Source organism: Brienomyrus brachyistius, chromosome 5 (genome assembly GCF_023856365.1).
Source record: "Brienomyrus brachyistius isolate T26 chromosome 5, BBRACH_0.4, whole genome shotgun sequence".
NCBI classification, from domain to species: Eukaryota; Metazoa; Chordata; class Actinopteri; order Osteoglossiformes; family Mormyridae; genus Brienomyrus; species Brienomyrus brachyistius.
The window spans coordinates 21,500,622-21,520,298 of record NC_064537.1 but is presented as its reverse complement, the minus strand read 5'-3'; the positions used below and the strand labels follow the sequence as shown (position 1 = coordinate 21,520,298).

General features: G+C 39.8%; 1 protein-coding gene across 2 annotated transcripts; it reads right to left on the bottom strand.

Moving 5' to 3' along the window:
* Positions 1-1,381: 1,381 nt before the first annotated feature.
* On the bottom strand, positions 1,382-17,260 carry LOC125743030 (hepatic leukemia factor-like). Of its 2 annotated transcripts, none has more exons than XM_049015638.1 (4): positions 16,867-17,260; positions 15,470-15,805; positions 5,810-6,024; positions 1,382-4,943 (listed from the first exon to the last, which is right to left on the bottom strand). In XM_049015638.1, exons 1-4 carry the CDS (start codon positions 16,979-16,981, stop codon positions 4,725-4,727), a joined length of 885 nt encoding a protein of 294 aa, XP_048871595.1. In that variant the 5' UTR covers positions 16,982-17,260; the 3' UTR covers positions 1,382-4,724. The 2 variants fall into 2 exon arrangements, with proteins under 2 accessions (XP_048871595.1, XP_048871596.1); XM_049015639.1 differs by having other exon boundaries at positions 1,382-4,940; positions 16,867-17,258.
* Between the last annotated feature and the right edge of the window lie 2,417 nt (positions 17,261-19,677).

The window sequence follows — 19,677 nt, the reverse complement described above, 5'->3', positions numbered from 1 at the left end:
GATTAACCGCGATAAACGAGGGCCGACCCCAAGGTCTGTGTTCATGTTCTGAATAGAAACATTGTGTTTAATATGAATTCAGTTGTGGTTAACGTGAATGAGATTATACGCATGGTATTATAGACATTGGGATAATGGGACCAGGCTCAGATAGCGAATGGAAGAGAGAATGGTAGGATATGTGAATGGGAATAGTTGAAACGTCCATTGTGTTGTGAGCGGATTTTCAGCGTTTTTAGTTTTGCATGTGTTTTCAAAATTTGCATCACATTGCCACTTATCGACCACTGTGCCAATGGCTTCAATGAGTCGCTCCTGGTCCACCATTTTGTCTTAGCAATCATGATTGGGAAGGTGTCCTTCATCAAACAAAACCAATTGGGAAGCGAGAATTTAGTACCATTTCTATTGAAGTCAAACTCCTTTCCATTTCAATCGAACTCTCACGCAAATTGTCATCCACAGATCCTACCATTCTGTCTTACATTCGCTGTCATTTTTTCCTTCCACATAATTATATGCATTGACGTACTATTCATTTCTCTTACATATGCTATTTGCTTTCAAATATATTGCGCTCTCATGCATATTAGACCTTTTTTGTATACACTATGAACTTCATTTACATGCACTTCCATACTCACATACGTAAACTTATGTTTGACTGTCATGCAAGCATATAATGTTACAGTAAGTTGCTATACTGTAGATCTCTGTGCAAGAGAACAGTCCCATGTGTATGAGAGTATGATAGTAAATATGAGTATGATTGCATGCAACAGGATATACTAGTTTTTTGTGTAAGAGTATAGTGGTGTACGTGTGAGATTGATGCTGTGTGTGAGACTATAAATTATAAACTCTCTCTCAAGGGCCCTCATAGGATGGCGTGGGCATATTACATTGCCAAATGGCCTCACAATGTTATACAAACTTTCTCTTTTGACCTTTTAGAGACATAAGGTTTTCCTTCTGGGGACCAAAAAGTAATTCGATAAAAGTCCGCAAATGCTATCAAAAAACTGAAAATGCCAAATGTCTTGTATTTTGTTTGGTTACTTATGGTTAAAGTTAGGGCTGGATAGGGGTTATCATAGTTGGGATAAGGGCAGAGGTGGACAGTTCTGGTCTGGAAAGTAAAAAAAACAGACCAGGATTTTTACTTCCTGGACCTTAGCTATCCACTTCTGGATTAGGGTTATGCCCTGAGAAATGAATGGAGAGTCCCCACAAAGATACAAATAGCCAATCTGTGTATGTGTGTGTAAAATAATACTTAAACCATGAAATTATTCATGCAAAAGCATTGAATGAGCTGGCAAACCTGCCCTTTGTTACTGTCATACAGGAGTCAGCAAAATAAATGTTGTAGAGATCAATGTGAGAGAAGAAATATTAAAGACTTTATTAAACACTAAGAATTACATACAGAAACACAGGGTTCGGGCTGAACAGTATATGCATCCATTCTATGACTTACAAGATAAAATTGTCCTTTACCTATATTTATGTACCCTCAGTAAAACAACCTGTTGGTGTTGCCAGAAATACAATGGTAATCATCCATGTACAGCAAAATAAAATAATAATAATGATAATGAACAAATCAAATCAATTGGAGATTGATGGACTGGACAGCCCTTCAGTGCAGTTCTGAGCCTTTCCAAGTGGTGTTGTGAAGACTCAAGCTTGCATTGGTGGTTAGGTTCTTGTTCAGACACTGTTCAGCAACTGAGGAACAGTTATGATGTATTCAAGGCACTTGAATAGACTCAGAATTGTAATTATTTCCTTTATATGAGGTAGTGATATAAATATAGGGCGGGGCAATTATAACTAATTCTGGCTTATTCCTATGTTTGCTTTTCGTTTGTTTTTCACTTCATAGAGTGACACTTGGATCCCCCTTCAGAGGATGGCTTCCTGCTGATTAGGTTGCAAGAAATACACAACTTGAAAGCTTAACCCAAACAAGATCATTAAATGCTAGTTGCAGAACTGATGAGAACAACTCATTAAAGGCGGCATTCACATTTGGATGCAAATCTCAGATGCAAAGTTATTCATCATATACTCCAGCTAGACTCATACAAGCATTAAAAAAAAATCTGAAACTAAGTGACAGCAATAAATTCAATTCCATCAAAAAAGTGAATAAAACTGCCAAATAATTCTAAGCCCACAAAGGAACATTTAGACATTTAAGCTGTTTTGCCAATAAATGTATTTACAATATCCTTGTTATATTCTGAAGCTTTCAAACTTGAATGCAGCCCCATTGCCATCACGTCCAACTCCAAATAGATTTCTTTATGTATTATGAAATAATCATTCTTACATTCTTTGCCAAGTTCATAACCCAAGTTATAAGTAGAATTCAATGTCGTTTACAGCATTATCAGAACAAGCCTTTTATGCCTTTACCTGAACCGTAAAAGTGTGAGTGCCACCTATAACATACAATATTTCAAAAAATGGAAAGGAAAAAGGCTGCGGGCAGAATTTCTACTTCCGCGTCAAAGAGCGCAAACGAATCCAAAACCAATAACAGCCGGCAGTTGCACAAAGGAACAACTTGGAAAATGTTTGTCACCTTTCAGTGGACAAAGCGTAAGGCAGCACCCATTCACAGACATCTGTGGCCCTCACCCCCAAAACTGCAGGAAAAATCAATTCTCTTCGTCTCTCTATACATTTACACTCCCAGTTTTATATAAGACTTTCTATCACTGAGACTGGGATTTCCAGAATGATATTTCTAGAAAATGTCAACAGGAGTATGGGTCAGGGAGGCAACAAAACCTTTTTAAAATAGTGTCTTTAACCATATTATACAAAAAAGAAAATTATTCACAATAATGCCCACTCAGAGGCCCTGCAAACTGCTGGGGCACTATTCACAAATAACAGTAATGTATGATTTTACTTAACAACAAGCAGCCCCCTCTTTGTGCATGTATCTGTGAGTTTACATTACAGATTAAGAATAGTCTTATTGTTTTATTGTGCCTTGTAAAATACATAGTTAGTATTTGTATAGCAAAATACTGTACAAAACAGCTTATAGAATAACTTCATATAAACATTTAAACTTTTAGTCAATATATATTTGTGTCTTTTGGTGTATAGTAAACATTAATAATAAATTGATTGGGTTAACCACAGTATATGACAACACCGTCAACCTTATTTTTATACATCTTTTACATTCATCTTACAGCCAGTCTAGAATAAAGTAAACACATAGCTACAAAATTGTCCAAATTTTGACAAAAAAAGTTAATCATGCTCAGGAAAAATCTCAACTGGTTATCAAAATGATTTTGCTTCACTGGAGATCTGTGAACATAAACAGAAATCATGCTAAATGGTTTATTTTAACAACAATAATAAGACTGAAATTTAATGCAAAACGCTCATAAAAATCAGGCAGATAAGATTGAAACACAGTAGAAACACTGCACCAGATCAGGTTGTAAAACACACAAGTATAAAGGACTGCTGGGGAAAGGTTCCTGTATTCTGACTCAACTGAAATACAATGCAAAGATTGTCAAACCTGGTTAGAAACACCATGTTAACCTTTAAGCATGATCCTAAAAGAAAGGTGGGGGGGGGGGGGGGGGCTGTTCACGGCTTTCCAAAAGGAAATAAAGTTGCGATGGAGAGGAAAATGGGAGTTGTTGTATTCACATCTAAAACTCACAACCAGACAGGATTTCTTTGTAAATAGCATTATTGCGTCAGGTTTTGAAAATGCCAGAAAACACTAGATGTTCCACTTCAAAGTAACCCCATGACCTAGTTGTGAGGCAGTTTAAAAGCACATCCTCTAGTCTGAAGTAACAAAAAAAAAGCAAATTTTGGGATGTTATGTAGCTAGTGGTACTGTATCACATAGCACTTGCAAAGCAATGCAGACAATAGATAAATGATCACCATCAACTAAAATATAATTATATTGACAGCAACATTAAACATCTCAAAATAATATACTGTAGTTACCGAGAAAAGAAACATTTGCATTTATAATATTTGAAAAAACCATGTTACATACATTCACAGAGACAATGTACATTAATGCTTATGGATCAGACAAAACAGTTCTTTAAAACAGCTAAACTGTTCCAATTAATTACAACCGAAAATAAAGAGCACAAGGAAGTGGACAGGACAATCGCTTATGAATCAGCAATCTAAAACCAAGAATTAAAATAAAAAGGAAAAATTAAAATGCTACAACAGTTCTCGGCCCTGGAAAAATCTACAGAATCGTTAGAAAGAAGATGAGAATGAACATTTTCAGAAGCATTTTGGGGAAATGGAAACAGGAGGGCATCTTGAGTTCAAAACAGGCAGTAGACACAGCCAAAAAAGGGAAAAATAAGCGTTTCATATATATCTTTTTCTCAGGTATTATTTTCAATGTGTATATACCCTACATGTATAGGGTACAAAATATACCTATATATATATATATATATGCCTATATATATATATATAGAAGATATATATCTTTTCTACTTCTGGTAAAGTGCTGATGACTGAAATAAAAGTGGGTGTCAGTGGTGACCTTAAGTCAGGTGGGGGGGGGGGGGGGGGGTGCTACTGAATGGGAAACATTGTCCTTCAAAACGTTTGAGCGAGCAGGGAATGGGGGGATGGAGGCATGGTGTCATTGGTGGAGGAACAGGGTGTGGCGTGGGTGTAAGGGGTGAGGGTTCTTACAGGGGCCCGTGTTGAGCTTCGTATTTGGCTAGAACGTTTTTGCAGCGGCCAAGCTCCTTCCGCAAGTCTGCCACCTCCTGGCGCAGGGCGGAGTTCTCCTTTTCCAGGAAGCTGGCCCGGATGGCAATCTGGTTCTCCTTCAGCCGCCGGGCGTCCCGTGACCTTTTGGCTGCCATGTTGTTCTTTCTACGCCTTGCCCAGTATTTGTCGTCCTGCTCAAATTGTACAAAACAAAAAAAAAAACGAAAAAGATGAAAAGAAGTACCAAGTTATATTTTGTAGGTTTAATTACAAAAATGCAGGTGGTATTATGATGACCTTATCGCAGATTCTGTGGTACCTCATCACCAAATACAAAACCTGAGATTTGTCTATCAGAGATCAAGCTATGCTTCAGACATGGTACAGTCACCTACTGATAGCTCACCCTCCCATGCTACACTGACCTCTCCTGGTTACTCAATTTTTGTCAAGGCCCCCTGACAACTGATTGTGAGCAATTGATCACCGAGTGAACCTCAACACAGATCAGCCTTTATATGAACAAACTCCAATGGCAAATCCCTTAATCCTGACCCAGCAGGAGAGGAACGTGGATCACGTGGCCTGTCTAAAGATGAATAGCTGGGGTTAAGCCTCTTAGCTGGGTCCTGTGGATGTTCTGGCCAATGGGAAGGAACACAAAACAGTGTGAGTCTCAACAAGGAGCTAGGAGAGCAATTACCTTAATGAGCAGTGGGGGCAGGGACTTGATCACCGTCCTTTCTTTGCGTTTTTGTACCGAAAGTAATTTCTCTTCAGGTTACATTCAGAATCATGAATCAGATAAGAGGCAACACACATAGAGCCATTTTTTAAGCCAAAAAGCAATGGGCCAGTCCTATCTGTCTGCAATACTCTACTTAAACTGTTCATGAATAATCATTTTAAGCAATTTAATATACTTATGTAAGTCGCAGTTTTAAGAAAATCAATTAACTCTGAGCACCATTAGCCAAGAGGCAGGCGAGGTCTTTCTGCTCTAGTCTGCATCCACAGTTACTGTTTAGCAAGCCGCCCTTAATAACCAGCTCCAAAATACCTTCATTTCATCAGGGATGAAGACCTTGCGTGCTTTTTTAATCATTGGCTGGGGCTTGAGCTCCTCCTCTGAGAACTTGCGTTTGCGTGGGTCAAACATCTCCTGGCCAGGGACGCTGGACAGGGCTAAGTCGGCTGGATCAGGCTCATATCCCACCGGAACTTGGATGGTCTCCGGGTCAATAGGACTGGGAGTGTTGCGAGAGGAGGGCAGGGCTGTGGGATTGAATGATGAAAATGTAAACGTCTAAATCTCAATTAAGTGACTACATACAAGCTGTGCTCTGAACATACTTCACTATAAAAATAAAATTTCAATGCAATCTTTTTATTATATATAGTTTATATTTAGTCCATAATGGTGAATTGCATCAATGTTTACTGCTTGTCTGTCAAAAACAGTCTGGAAATTGTAAATAACATGGTACATCCACTAGGTGGCACACATTGACTAGATGGCTAAAACTACAGACAGGCAAATCAAGTGACAAACGAACGAAGGGGTTAGCTAACTGGAGGTCGTAGTATGCGGATTGTGACAGGGCTGGATTGTCACTTAATTATTTAGCTGTCCTCTAGGTCAGTCCCTTAGGGCTCACTCATGGGGGAAAAAGTTGAGTGTGAGCAGATTTTGAGCTTCCAGTGTAGTCAACCACAGGGAATACCACCGAAGAGGGAGCTGCCATTTTGAAAATTCCGATAACTCAGCCGGTAGCATATTGCATCAAAATCATTGCTGCATGTCCATATCACGGAACAAGGACTTCAGCCTTTGTTTCAGCTGATTCCTGGTTATCAGTCTCAAAAAGCACCAGTCCCCTCTGTTTCTTAACCTTAAGCCAAAAGATTGTGTGCGTCATCCTTTCCTGCAGCTCCTCGTTTTGGGTGTCCCTGTCAATGCTAATTCTTTACATTGCCACTCTAGTCCGAGGTTCTGAAACAGCCCTGGGCTCCAGACCAGCTCTGCAGGAGACAATGGCTTTACTGTCATACATGATTTAGCACAAGGTCAAAATATGTAACCTCAGCTCTCCTTTTCTCTGCTTTTGACTAATTGGAATTTCAGAATTCCCATGCTGTTCTGATTGCATGGGTACCTCTCTTTTCACCTTGTAATCAAATGGCTTCTAAAGTGTATTAGAACAATTTATAAAGAAATACAATATGCTAACAATTACAAAAAGCTTTAAAAATATGGACTGAGCTCTCCTGGCTTTTATGCTAACCCTAAATGAAACTGTCATTCAGTATTCATACCAATTTGATTTAATATCTATTATTATTAGGATTTGTATTTTGACTGTGTACCTGCATATGTATGTGCTAGGGGTCACAGACCCCAAAGTGATTTTATTTGACTGTGAGAGGGGATGATTCGATGCCTCTGAAATCTTTCGTTTCAATTCGATTAATCACATTATTAATGCAATGCAGCACAAAGTATAATTTCAGGACATAATTTTTAATTGTTGTTAAATAGGGAGGTCAAGCCAGTGTAAATTGTAAAATGACTAACTACTGAACTATACAGAAAAAAAACACACAAAAAAGCTCTGCCTGATTGGGGAGGGTGGTTGCCAATGGTGAAACTTGCAGCGTTTAGGGCTGGTACTTTGATGCATATACTGTACCAAGAGGTGAATGCGCCGATGAGATCCCTCATCCTCCACTACAGATAATGGCCGATCATCCAAAGCAATCATACCCATTATTGTAGTAGTCGTGTCTTTATTGCTACTGCTACCAAATTTGAATATTAATAAACTTTAAATATCAAGCACCCATATCGGCCAAGACTGACACACAAGACTGATGCTGATATCAGGGTCACCAACTTTGGTCAGCTGGCTGGCATGAGATTTTTAATTCAAGACAAGCCTGTAAACATGTATGTAACACTTTTACCTTGTAAATAGCCTGTAGGCTTTGCAAACTATCCCAATGCTTTTGATGTAGCTAATCTTAGATTTATAATGTAATAATACAGAATTGCTGTAACATGTTTTGCGTGAGCGTGAGAGTCAGAAAGCGTGAGTGTCACGCCAGATGCGTGGCAGTTGGCAACCCTGGCCAATATGTTAACAAATATATTATGCAACTGTAAGAGTAAAATTACTTTTTAGGTGTACTTAGCTAGCTAGCTAGCTTACCTCAGTGTCCTGACCATTGCTACTGCAGCAAGAAAAAAGAATGACTATTTTGCGCTACCAAGAAGAGTGGTCCAAAAAGCATCATAGCATAAAGATTGCCTTAACTATTTGAGAGAGTGTTATGTGCCACAAAACACAGATCAGCTCCAATGAGCAAAGGTCACCTATGTTTCAGAAATGTGCATGCCAGTGTGGCTACCTGCAGTGTGCATGCCAGTGTGGCTACTCTGTGCATCTACCTGCAGCATATGAACAGGACAGCATGCAATACTGAAGTAGGAATATCTTCAAGGAGGATTTTCCCCTCGAAAAATCAATTCTGATGTTACAAATCATATTAGCTGAATGGCCACCTTAATAAGCGATTCATCATGATTCATTGATGCATCTTTACACCCATAGTATGTGCTCTATGATTATCACCGATTATGTAAATGAACCTTGCAGTGTTCTGTATTTACCACTATCGATATATTACATATATTACATATACACTGTGTAAAATATTTTCTACTGCAACAAACAGAAGAAAAGAACTCCTATATTTCAGTCAAAACTCTGGCATATTTACTTCTTTTTCCTTACCAGACTAGTCTGCAACACTTCTGCACATAATTAAGAAGTTCAGGACCTGCAGCATGCTCCTGCAATCTGTTTCACTGTATCTAGAGATGATGTCTTAAGATGGTCATTTCACCTTTGCAAGTGTATTCGCATGCTCCACAAAATGTTGCAATCAGATATATACAGAAAAAAAACTGATTTTATCCCAAGACAAAAAGGGAGTTTTATTCTTATAAATATTCATATGGCTTGCACAACACAGGAACCAACTCTGGATGGGACGCCGCCCATCGTAGGGTTCACATTCACTCGCACATCCCATCAATTTAGGCATCCCGATTCACTTACGTTGCACGTTTTTGGACTGTGGGAGGAAGCCAGAGGATCCGGCATGATCCGACATAAACCCACGAACACACAGGGAGAATGTGCAATCTCTACACACATAAAGCGATGGCGTGCAGCGATAGCACTGCCAAGTGCACCAACCCCTAAACCTGCACAATGTGTAATGTTAATATCGACACCTCATGTCTTGCACATGTAACTAGAAGGACCACAGTAGTCAGTTGGGATGTTTTATATTAAAACATTTTTACTTTGTCGTAGGAAACAAAACTCAGCTCTCTGCAATTTTAATGACAGTATTAAAAAGAAACCAATACATAAAAAAGTACATTAAAAAAGTCCATATAAAGTTTCCTGCAGTTGCTTTTGCCTAAACTCTGCATGTGCTCTGCAAACCAACCACAGTCGGTTTCATACATGCCGTTTCACTTCGCATGTTCATGAGAAATTCAACAAAATGAGTGAGGGGGAGAAAAGCGAACAAGAAATGGTCGTCAAAAAATAATTGTCTTCCGCTGTATGGAAATATTTCGAGTTCGATAGAGCCGATATTGAGCAAAAGCAAACTGATTTGTCGGCAGTGCTTTGTGTCCATGGCCACATGTCAGTGCAACGCCACCAAATTATTTGACAGCCTCTATAGGTTGATAAGTTCTATTTGGCTATAGTTTCCTTTGGGTATATTTTAAACTCCTTTTTGCTTTCGAATATTTATAGCAAAAATTTCAAATATCGCAATGTGAACTTTTCCAGACATCATTCAATATACATAATATGCTCACAAGATATGGTTATAAATTCATATATGATTATTAGGCCTGTGTAAGAAGACATGCTTACATGACGTTGTTTGCCTTTATTTTAGCAGTCATTATCTATGGATAACCTCACATTATTGGTGAGTCCATAAATGTCTTTATTTAAAATGTTGCTGCATTGCAGTCATGCTGATATTCAAGTTGTACGACGGCTGCATTTTCATTTACTTTTAATGTTCAGTTCTGTCATGCAACTCAGGTTTTTGCTTGCTGCTCTCTTCCTTTCACCATATTACCAATCGAGAAGGCAAATTTTAATCGATACTTCAAAAAAAAAAAAAGAGTAATCAAGTATACTTCAGTAATTGTGACAGCTCTAGTAAAAAAAAAAAAACGTATAGCTATACGTTATACATGCTTTACGTTACTTTGGTTATAATACAGGAGAAATCATTAAGGTTTGGCACCAAGTTACTGATGGACTGTGATTTCCAAAAAGGTTATAAGGACCAAAAGCATCAAGCATGAATGAGAATGGGTTAGAGAGACATTTCAAATTCCGCATCTGATTACTTGTGCTAAGTATAGATGCAGGACTGGTTGATCAGAGACCATGTTAGCTAGTGTTTTCTGTTTTAATTTTTCCTTTTTTTCTTGCACAAATAATTCACATTTTTGGATCTAAATGAACCATATACTTAGATACACACAAAATGTACATCCTATAAGTTTCCTACTGGTTTAAAATATGACTTGTTTCATGTAAATATATACGACTGAGCCCTAAAATTTCAGAACTTGAAATCATTGTTTCTCGCATTGCCATTGCTACAATTTACCTCTTTTAAGCTTATTTTCCTTCATCGTTGCATTTTATTCACTTAGGCAGTGCTTAAATGGACCACATGGAAGAAATAAAAACAGCCGACTATGTTTAACTCACTCCTTCAGGACAGAAATGTCTTTCGCTAGCATTTGCCATTAGGAGCGCAGGAACTTCTAAAAGAGCACACTTCAGTTGAGTAGCTGAAAGGAATGCACCCCCCCCCCCCCCAAGTCTGCTTCAGTGCTGTAAGGCAGCTTCCGTGCTCATGTCCGTCGCAGTCATGAGAGCTGGCAGTCTGCCATAAGCGGCGTCTGCACCCACCCGCCCCCAACTCCCACTCACTCTGCAGTGACCGCAGAGCAGTGAGGAACTGCCTAGACGTGGAAGCCAGGGAAACCTCCTACCACACCCCACACTGGCTTGCTCTCCCTCTTCCCTAGGGGGCATGGAATCACCTATGAGCAGGCTGATAAAAAGTCATTCCCCAATCTGCATGCGACAAACTGGTCGCAAGGCCTCAGCCAGCTGACCTTGCTGTACTTAATTCCTTTGGAGGTGAGCTGCAGTGCAAAAACAGCAATGGATTCCTGGTGCGAATGAAAGGCTGAACCGCGCCTGAACCCCCTTGCAGGATGCCCATCCTTCCTCTCAGGAGAACAAATGCTGCCAAACCCCCTCGTTCCTGCCGATAAATGCGGGCCACCAGCCTCCACATGGCAGTGACCCTTCCTTCCTGTCCCCTCATTAGCAGCAACGTCGTTGCTGATTTCACTTGCAAAGCGCAGCCTCTGAATTACTAAGTGGCTCACCTTCCGTGCTCGCCGAGCGCATCTCGCTAGAAACTAATTATAATTGAGGTTCAATACGCATTAACAAAAACAACTATTTCAGCCCTCGCAAAATGTGAGCGGTGTTATGGTGAACGGCACCGTAAACAAGCAAGAGGTAAAAACATGCTACAAATACATTCAGCCTGATAAATGAAACCACCCCCTTGAATAAGTGCATGCAAAGGAACAACAATCTAAAACATGTACTAGATAATGTTTCCAATGGAAAAAAAAGATTAATCCACCTGAAACTAACAAAAACGAGCCATAGACCTTGACTGGGTTATCATATACTGTCCTATACTGGTATCATATACCCAAATACACAATGAAATCCTCTTTGTTCTCTTTCTGTTTAAAAAAGAACGGCCATACATGATGCCTTCGAATTCCTCCATCGTTTGTGCATGTGCAGTTATTGCAAAATCTGAGTCTCGAGTGGTATTTTTCCTGATCCTGGGGGGTGCACTGAGGGTGGCAACTGTCATTCCAGCTGAGCGCCTAATTAATTAGGATTGATTAAGCTATAGATAGAACCCGGGCTGTGATTTGACAAATCTTGATATCACCATTGATTATTTCCCTTTAGAAATGAATAATGCATGGAGAATTATGATCATGTAATTAATTTATTAATTCCTTGCCTTTAAACAATTAAATAACAAAAGTACTGTTTGACCTAAATTAACTTTAATATTAAAGTAATAATTTGTTCTAATTTGTTTGTGTTACGCAGGAACAATACAATTAGAGAAAATTTCAATAGTGAAGAACAGCCAATAAAAGAACCCATAAACGTTTTTGTAAGTATTGACAGACTTAACACAAGTACTGTAAATGTACCATAACAATCCACTCAAGCCTAATTAATGAAATGGAAAGTTAAATGGAAAACTAGTAGAAAGATCCTTAACTGGTTTGTTGAAGCAACCATTTGGGTATCGCACCAACTTGTTGGTCTTTCTGAGTGTCGGTCAGGCGATAATTCTAACTATGTAGCCAAAACTGGCAAGACTCAGTCCCTTGAGTGTCAGGTTTTGGGAAACCCTCGGTTGCATGTTTAATTTTTCATTACGATTGTTTAAATTAAATTATTACGAATTACCCTGGGACAAAAAATACTTCATACAGTTTATATATAATTGATTTGATTTTTGCAGTGGATGTTGGGTTAAATATCAGCCAGTGTGAGTGCTGATATTAAAGACCATCCGCTAAAAGCATTTGATTTTTTTTTTCCTCCTCTCCAGCTGGTGTTAACTTGGATAGCTCTCAGAAGAGGGTCAGTTGCAGACACACCCACTTTTATGTGACGAAAGTGAGGCAGATGGATCAAAACATGCTAGGCACGGCGTGCTTGTACACGTGACACACAACGGGTTTTTGGTGCCGTCAGGGTGCAGGGCTACATGTAGAAAAATATGCACATTTTTCTTTTCTTTGGTTTGTTAAACGACCAGCCTCAGGAACAAAAAGCAAGACAAGCATTCAGATTTTGGATGCAATGGTAGCCAGTGAAAGTTTAAAGACAGAATTTCAAAATAGACAGGAAATACTCTACCAGATAGAACCGTTTCATGTTTTCAGGTTACGTTTCATATATATTGTTTATATTTGATAGTAAGGTATGAAAATACTAATATCTGCTGGAGTTTTACAAAGGGGACACATAATTGCAACTCGCATTAAGCATTTCTTAGTTCCGCAGCTGTTAAAATAAGAAGCAAAACTTGGCAGCAAAACTTCTAGAACAACATCCATCCACCAGCCTGAACAGGTCCAGCACCGCTTATCTGTAAAACCGCGCGCCAGAATGCATGCGAGCTGCAAGCCAGCTACTCGCGTTCTGCTCGCTCGCCGCTCCGCGCTCACGTGAGAGGAGCACGGCTCCGGGAATGTGACTGCCGCCAGAGTACACTATGTACCTAGAGCGGCGGATCTCATGCCGTGACAGGCGCAGCTCGCCGAGAGCACTGCACACGGCGCCTCCATGTGTCTGTCACGTGATCCTGCAAGCCTTCTGCCTCACGTGAGAAACAATGTGCGAGGGAGGACGGCACTGAAAGAGAACTAAAAAAAGAGGGAGAAACAGGAAACAGGATGGCCCATGCTAACGTGGGCATTCGGCAGAACTGGATTTTACTCTTCAACGTTCCTCTTTATAGACCATTTAAAATGTTTGCCTTTCAGATTCATTAAATATAATTACAACGCTATCCCATTAAACCTGGGTTTCAAGTTGTGCCAAATAAGTTTTACCTTCAGTTTCAACCAATATGCCTCAGACCAAACTCCTGTACCCCTTAGTGTAAAATATCAAGATATTAAAATTTGCATTATTTATATTTTAGCCCCTCAGCAAGTATTACTTTCAAAGGATCTCAATTCACCACATCCTACAACATCTCCGATACTGTATTTTTCTGATAAAGGAAATCTTTTTTTTTTTTTTTATGTCAGCTAACAGTTAAATATGACCAACAGAAGCAATCTTACGGAATTCCCACATGTAGATAACCAAAATCAGAAAAAAAGCCCAAATTTAACAAGCATAAAAAACAAGATTCTGCAGCCTCTTTCCCAATTTTCACCTCATATAACAACCTTTGACGAACCAAAACACAATTGCCCATGTCAAACAAACTAAGGAGACAGTCAAAGCCACGGGGAACCCATTACAAACGCCCGCGTTAAGGTACACTGGAACCACCAGTCAGGCTCTATACTAGCATCCACCGTCCACCACAAGAAGTATTTTCCTCAGGAAAAATGTTTCACCATTGTGCAAGCTGGCTCACTGATCAGACTCCGTGGTAGTCCTCACAGCCAGTTTTTGTGCAATTTTTAGGTGACATACGCCCAACTCGCACGCTAAGCTGCTAAAAGACAAAACAAGGAGGCGGAACTCCCTTAATATCCACTTAGGTGGCGCCAGCGCTGCCACGGCGCAATAATGAGTTTTAAGGCATCGCTGGCTGCAACGCAACAAATAACAATACAGCAACGCATTCAGACAGGACTGTGCCACAGAAATGCGAAACAGCGGAGGTGTGACTGTGCAATTAGTCACCAAGTAGATATGTATTTTATTTCAAAGTAATTTTGCATCACCACAACAGCCTGATGGATTAAATACATCAATCCTGTTAGTGGAAATGTACTGCTATGACCTCAGGTGGAAAAGCTCAGAGAAGCAGCAATAGATTTTTATATAATGTAGCAGTAATTGTGGTTCTATGGTATAATCCACACTTTGCCCTGAACTTGTAATGAGCTACATTAAAACCACAAGAAAATACAATTTGAAATTCAGGCCTATGTAGTATGTACATATTTGCCAGGAGAACAGCTTAAAGAATTAAGAACACATTTTCTGTGTTCGCAACTTGCTGCAATTAATTGTCTTATTATGAGGTGGCACAATAGCCCATAGAAGAACAGATTGTAGACAAAAGAAAAATCCATTCAATGATTTTGTGTGTGTGTGTGTGTGTGTACCGCAAATACACCATAACAATCCACTGAAGTCTAATTAATGAAATGGAAAGTTAGATGGAAAATTAGTAGAAAGAGGTCAGGGGCACCACAGGGTGTGTCACTGTTCTATCAACATCAATCCTTAACTGGTTTATTGAAGCAACCGTATATAATATATAATATGATGTGTATGTAAATTGGCGCACTTGCATACACACATTTTTGCTATATCACAAATAGTCAAGTCAGCCTTTTTTAATAGCACTTTCCATTGGACAATTCCACATAATATAGTACAGTAATGGTATAGATAATTTTTTATTCACCTTATTTGTAATTTTGTTACTGAATTATCACATAAATGGGAAAAAAATATATATACCAAGCAGAAATCAGGTGGAGAGGATTTTGTCAAATGACAATGAATATCTTTAATATTATTAATCTTAAAATACTCTGAACTGAAATCAACTGCACTCTCGTCTTAGGCGGCCTAAAGAAATTCTACTCCCATGGTCAGATCATTAAACTATGTCCATCTTAATTTAGTAATAAACTTCAAGTGATCATGCAAGCATGCTAGCAGCTGTAAAAGCAGAGTTTGATCAGCGCTTACCTCCACCACGCTGCCTCGGCCTCTGCAAATTCCCTCCAACGAGGGGCAAAGCAAACTTAGCATTTTTACGGTAGAGGAAGGGTTAGGGATACCTGATCGACCGGGACTGTGGATGCAGGTCTGGGGGACCATGGCTGTGTGAATGCAGGCGGTAGCGCGGCTGCTGAGGTCGATCACCGACGGCACCGGTGGCGGAGGCGCCTGCTGCTGCAGGGCCGACTGCTGGTGCTGATTCTGCTCGTGCTGCGATGGACTGGAGGGGATGCCATTTTCAGAGAGAAACTCCTCAAGGTCCATGTATTCCAACTGAAAGCTGTCTCCATCATAAGGAAGTGTCTTGTCCCACAGAGTAGGCCCCAAGAAAGCCGACTGTGGAGCATTCCCATCCTCATCCAACTTCTTTTCCTTCTCCTTTTCTTTTGCGAAACCTGCAAAAGATTAGAACGCCCTTACAGATACTGCCATTGTCATGCAACATACATTTGCAGGAATGAGTGCTGGGTTCTTTATATTCATAAAATCTAATTCGTGTCTCACAGCAAATGCAGACCCTGCTCATTTTTTTCTGTCCACTTCGGAAACACAAAGGCACCATATATTACTTCTTACAGTAAAAAAAAATATGCTTAGGTACAACAGTAAGCCCGTGCAAAGATCTGATTTATCTTCCACTCAAGCACGGGGCGAATATGGGAAATCTAGTCCAAATGAAATGACAATAATATTAAGTCGTTTTTCTATTACTAGTGACAGGCTTAACATTTTAGATTTTCAAAGTTACCGCAATTAAAGTACATTTCAGCAGACAATTAAGGTACATTTCAGCAGACAACCATTTCAAACAGTTCTCAGACTTGTGCAAAATTATTGCAGACGCTTTTGCACTAATCGCTGCAATTGATCTGAGATCCGCGCACATTTTAAATTAATTAGCACATGTACATGATATCTTTTGCTTTTATTTCACAGGGTACGGAAAGAGAATCTGGAATTAAATGGTTAAGATCAGACATGGACACCCAGAATCGCTCGATAACAGGCGCGTAGATATTTTTCTCACACAGTACAATACAGAATTGCCACATCCAAGCCAAAATTAAGGTGTTATATTGACATATAGAGGGGAAAATGCTAGCGCTCTGATTGTGAGTTGAGCTTTGATATCTTGGAGTGAGCAGAGGCGTCCTATAAAAGGATCTGGTAGACAAACCATAGTTAGCGAGCTAGCCAAATTTGCTGCTCTGCAACTGGTTGATCCAATCGATTGCAATATGGAAAGGGCATTTTTACTATAGCACAGTATACGAAAACTTCCCAGATAAGGTAACCTTCATAGTAGAGCAACTGAAACGGAACTGTCAGGTGCACTCTGGACGAAAGAAAAAGGATTTTTTTTTCAGTCGTTCACGATAGGATTACAGCAGAGCTGCCGAATTTAATCAACACAGTGATTTTCATCAGCAAACAAAACTAAATTAATATATTTTACCTTCTTCGTGGTGAAGAGGCAGTTTCATGGGATTTTCCAGAAGAGATTTCAGCACGCCATGAGTTGGAGGTAGGAAAGTTGGGTTTATTGGGAGAGGTCTAGACATTTTCTCCATTCGTTTCAACAGAAGCACAACCTTGTATTCCGGGGGGGAAAATTAAAAAAAAAATCAACGGGGGAGGGGGAAAAATATCGAAGGATGGCAAATGAACTTGCTTTGTAACTGGAAGCGATTATCCCCGAGAACGAAAGATGTATAAAAAAAGCGGACCGACTGGTTTTAACGCGGAGACGGACGCTGTAGCTTCGGGCAAACTGCGATACTGAGCGCAGATAAGCGGCCAGCGATGCTGAAATGATCCGCAGCTCCATGTGTGGATACTGACAGCTCTGACGTCAAGGGGGCCGGCAAGACGCCGCCTACAGCTCGCTCACAATATTTTGTTTCAAGACACCGCCTACATGCAAAGTTGCCGTGGTCATTATTCCTGTGCATACAAATATGTACTAGTGTAATACTAATTTCTTTATTAGTATTTTATGACCAAACGAGTGCGCTTAGTTTTGGCGCTCTAGAAAGTGTGCAATGGAAGACCTACTCCTCATAGTTTATATGTCTGCTAGATACCCGCTGTCTCGTTTCTACACATAAACACCATGACATTTGAATAATTTGACATCTGAATACCATTAATATTAAATCATAAAGCCACTTTCCAGCTGCTGAAAGCTAAATGGTTCATTAGTAGTGACCAAATACTTGTGGTAAAAAGACATGCTGGATTCAGAAAGCCGTGTATTCAGTTACAAAACGTGCTCAAGTTCATCCATTAAAATGACTTACACGGCACAACAAAAAAGATCATTCTCATGAAGCAGCGCTTCTGACTGTAACTGTCAAGTAAATATAATACGGATTTAAAATGCAAACGAAGCACGGCGCAGTTTGTGTTTGCCAATTATTGGCATGTCGTTATTCTTTCACTGGGAACCATATTTTGCGACTTTTTTTTAATGTTGCTTGCTTTTTTTCGCCCGCCCATATATCACCTTTGCAAAATATCGGTTCCCAAAACAAAACATACGGAATAATTTTCTTAAGCAAACGGTTAGCTTATAATCACGCGCTCTCCACACAGACACACAGCGCATAGGCGCTGGGAATGGGGAGGCACGTGAGCTCGAGCTGACCTACTTTCGTCCAATTGCAGAAGGAAAGCGCGGCCGCCAGCTCGAGGCTCTGCTGATCTGCGGCGCTCTCACATTGAACTACATGTGTTCCTGCTTGGAAGAAATAACACCCCCACCACGGCGAAAAGAAGGTGCAGGGAAATAAAAGAAGCCTCATATTATCTACCCGAATTCTGCATTAATTGGGAAATCAATCTTATTTCTATAACATGAATACATAGAATTTACACCTCTGTCTAAAAAAAAAAAAAATCGCTGTATGTTTTCATGCGATCGCCTTGCATGTCGCTCATTCATAAATTTCGGCTTTCTTTTCAGTTTATACACCCATGGCAACAGTGGTTACTAATGCATTGCGGTATTGTGACTGTTCGTCCAGAAAGAAGGACAATCATTGCGCACTCCTACTTAATCCAGATTTTAAATTATGAGACTGAATTGCAAACGATAGTTTTAATTAAGGAGCCACGAGAAATGGGGAAATGCATAGGTTAATGAACTTCCAAAGCGTCTTTATTTTTTTCATCTTCGCTTAATTCACAAGATAAAATACGACTTAAATTCAGTTCAGAGTTGACATGGAACAAGAAGCCATATGCTATCATTACATTTTAACCAGTAGCGTTATGTGCAAATGATAACGTGGATTTTGTAAGTGTTTAATAAAAGCGACATTTTTTAGTCATTCATGTTAACGTATTCAAGCAACGCAATTATTTTCAGGGGCAGCCGATAAACAAAACAAAACAAACAAACATATTTTGAATAAATTAAGCGTATACATCCACTACAGTACTTGACAAATGTATCATTGTGGTTTTATAAACAATGAAATGTTACATCTACAAGATCAAAACAGTAACAGGGCTTGGTGAAATTATTGGCGAAAGAAATTAATGGAATAAATCTCTTGTGTCGAGTATCCATGCAGAAAATACAACTAGCATGGCCACTAATAACCTACATTTCCTTAGCTGTTACGTATTCAGTTTATCCTCCGGTGACCCTACTGTTCACCCCCCCCCCCCCTCCCCCGCATTCTCCTTACCCTCACACAAACTCCAGGGAAAACACTAGATTTTTGCTTTGAGATGGCAGCGTCACACGATTCTTGCAAAATGTATGTACAGCACTGCGATCGGAAAACTAACATATTTCCACCTGTCTTTAACCTGTTCTAGGACATGCGACTTAATTGTTACTTTCATCTGATTTATTTGTATTTACCGTTGACTGAGATAACGAATTGTATTCACCGTCACAAAAAACCAACACTCTTTGCAGACAGTCTATTGACAAGTAGTGAGGATCAGAGTATACACATTATACACATTTTCATTAAATTAATGCAATGTGTATGTGTGTATATATGTATATCCATCCATTTTCCAAACCGCTTATCCTTCTGGGTCGCGGGGAGTCCCAGAAGCTATGGGCACGAGGCAGGGAACAACCCAGGACGGGGGGCCAGCCCATCACAGGGCACAATCACAAACCATTCACTCACACATGCACTTCTACGGGCAACTTCAGCATCTCCAATTAGCCTCAGCATGTCTTTGGACTGTGGGGGGAAACCGGAGTACCCGGAGGAAACCCCACGACGACATGGGGAGAACA

Bases quoted from the DNA above. Each gene is read 5' to 3' on its own strand.
- LOC125743030 (XM_049015638.1), bottom strand. From the start codon at position 16,981: ATGGAGAAAATGTCTAGACCTCTCCCAATAAACCCAACTTTCCTACCT. The intron at 6,025-15,469 runs GTATCCCTAACC...TCAATCCCACAG, and splicing joins CCACAGTCCCGGTCGATCAG to CCCTGCCCTCCTCTCGCAAC. The intron at 4,944-5,809 runs GTATTTTGGAGC...GTACAATTTGAG, and splicing joins TCATCCCTGATGAAATGAAG to CAGGACGACAAATACTGGGC.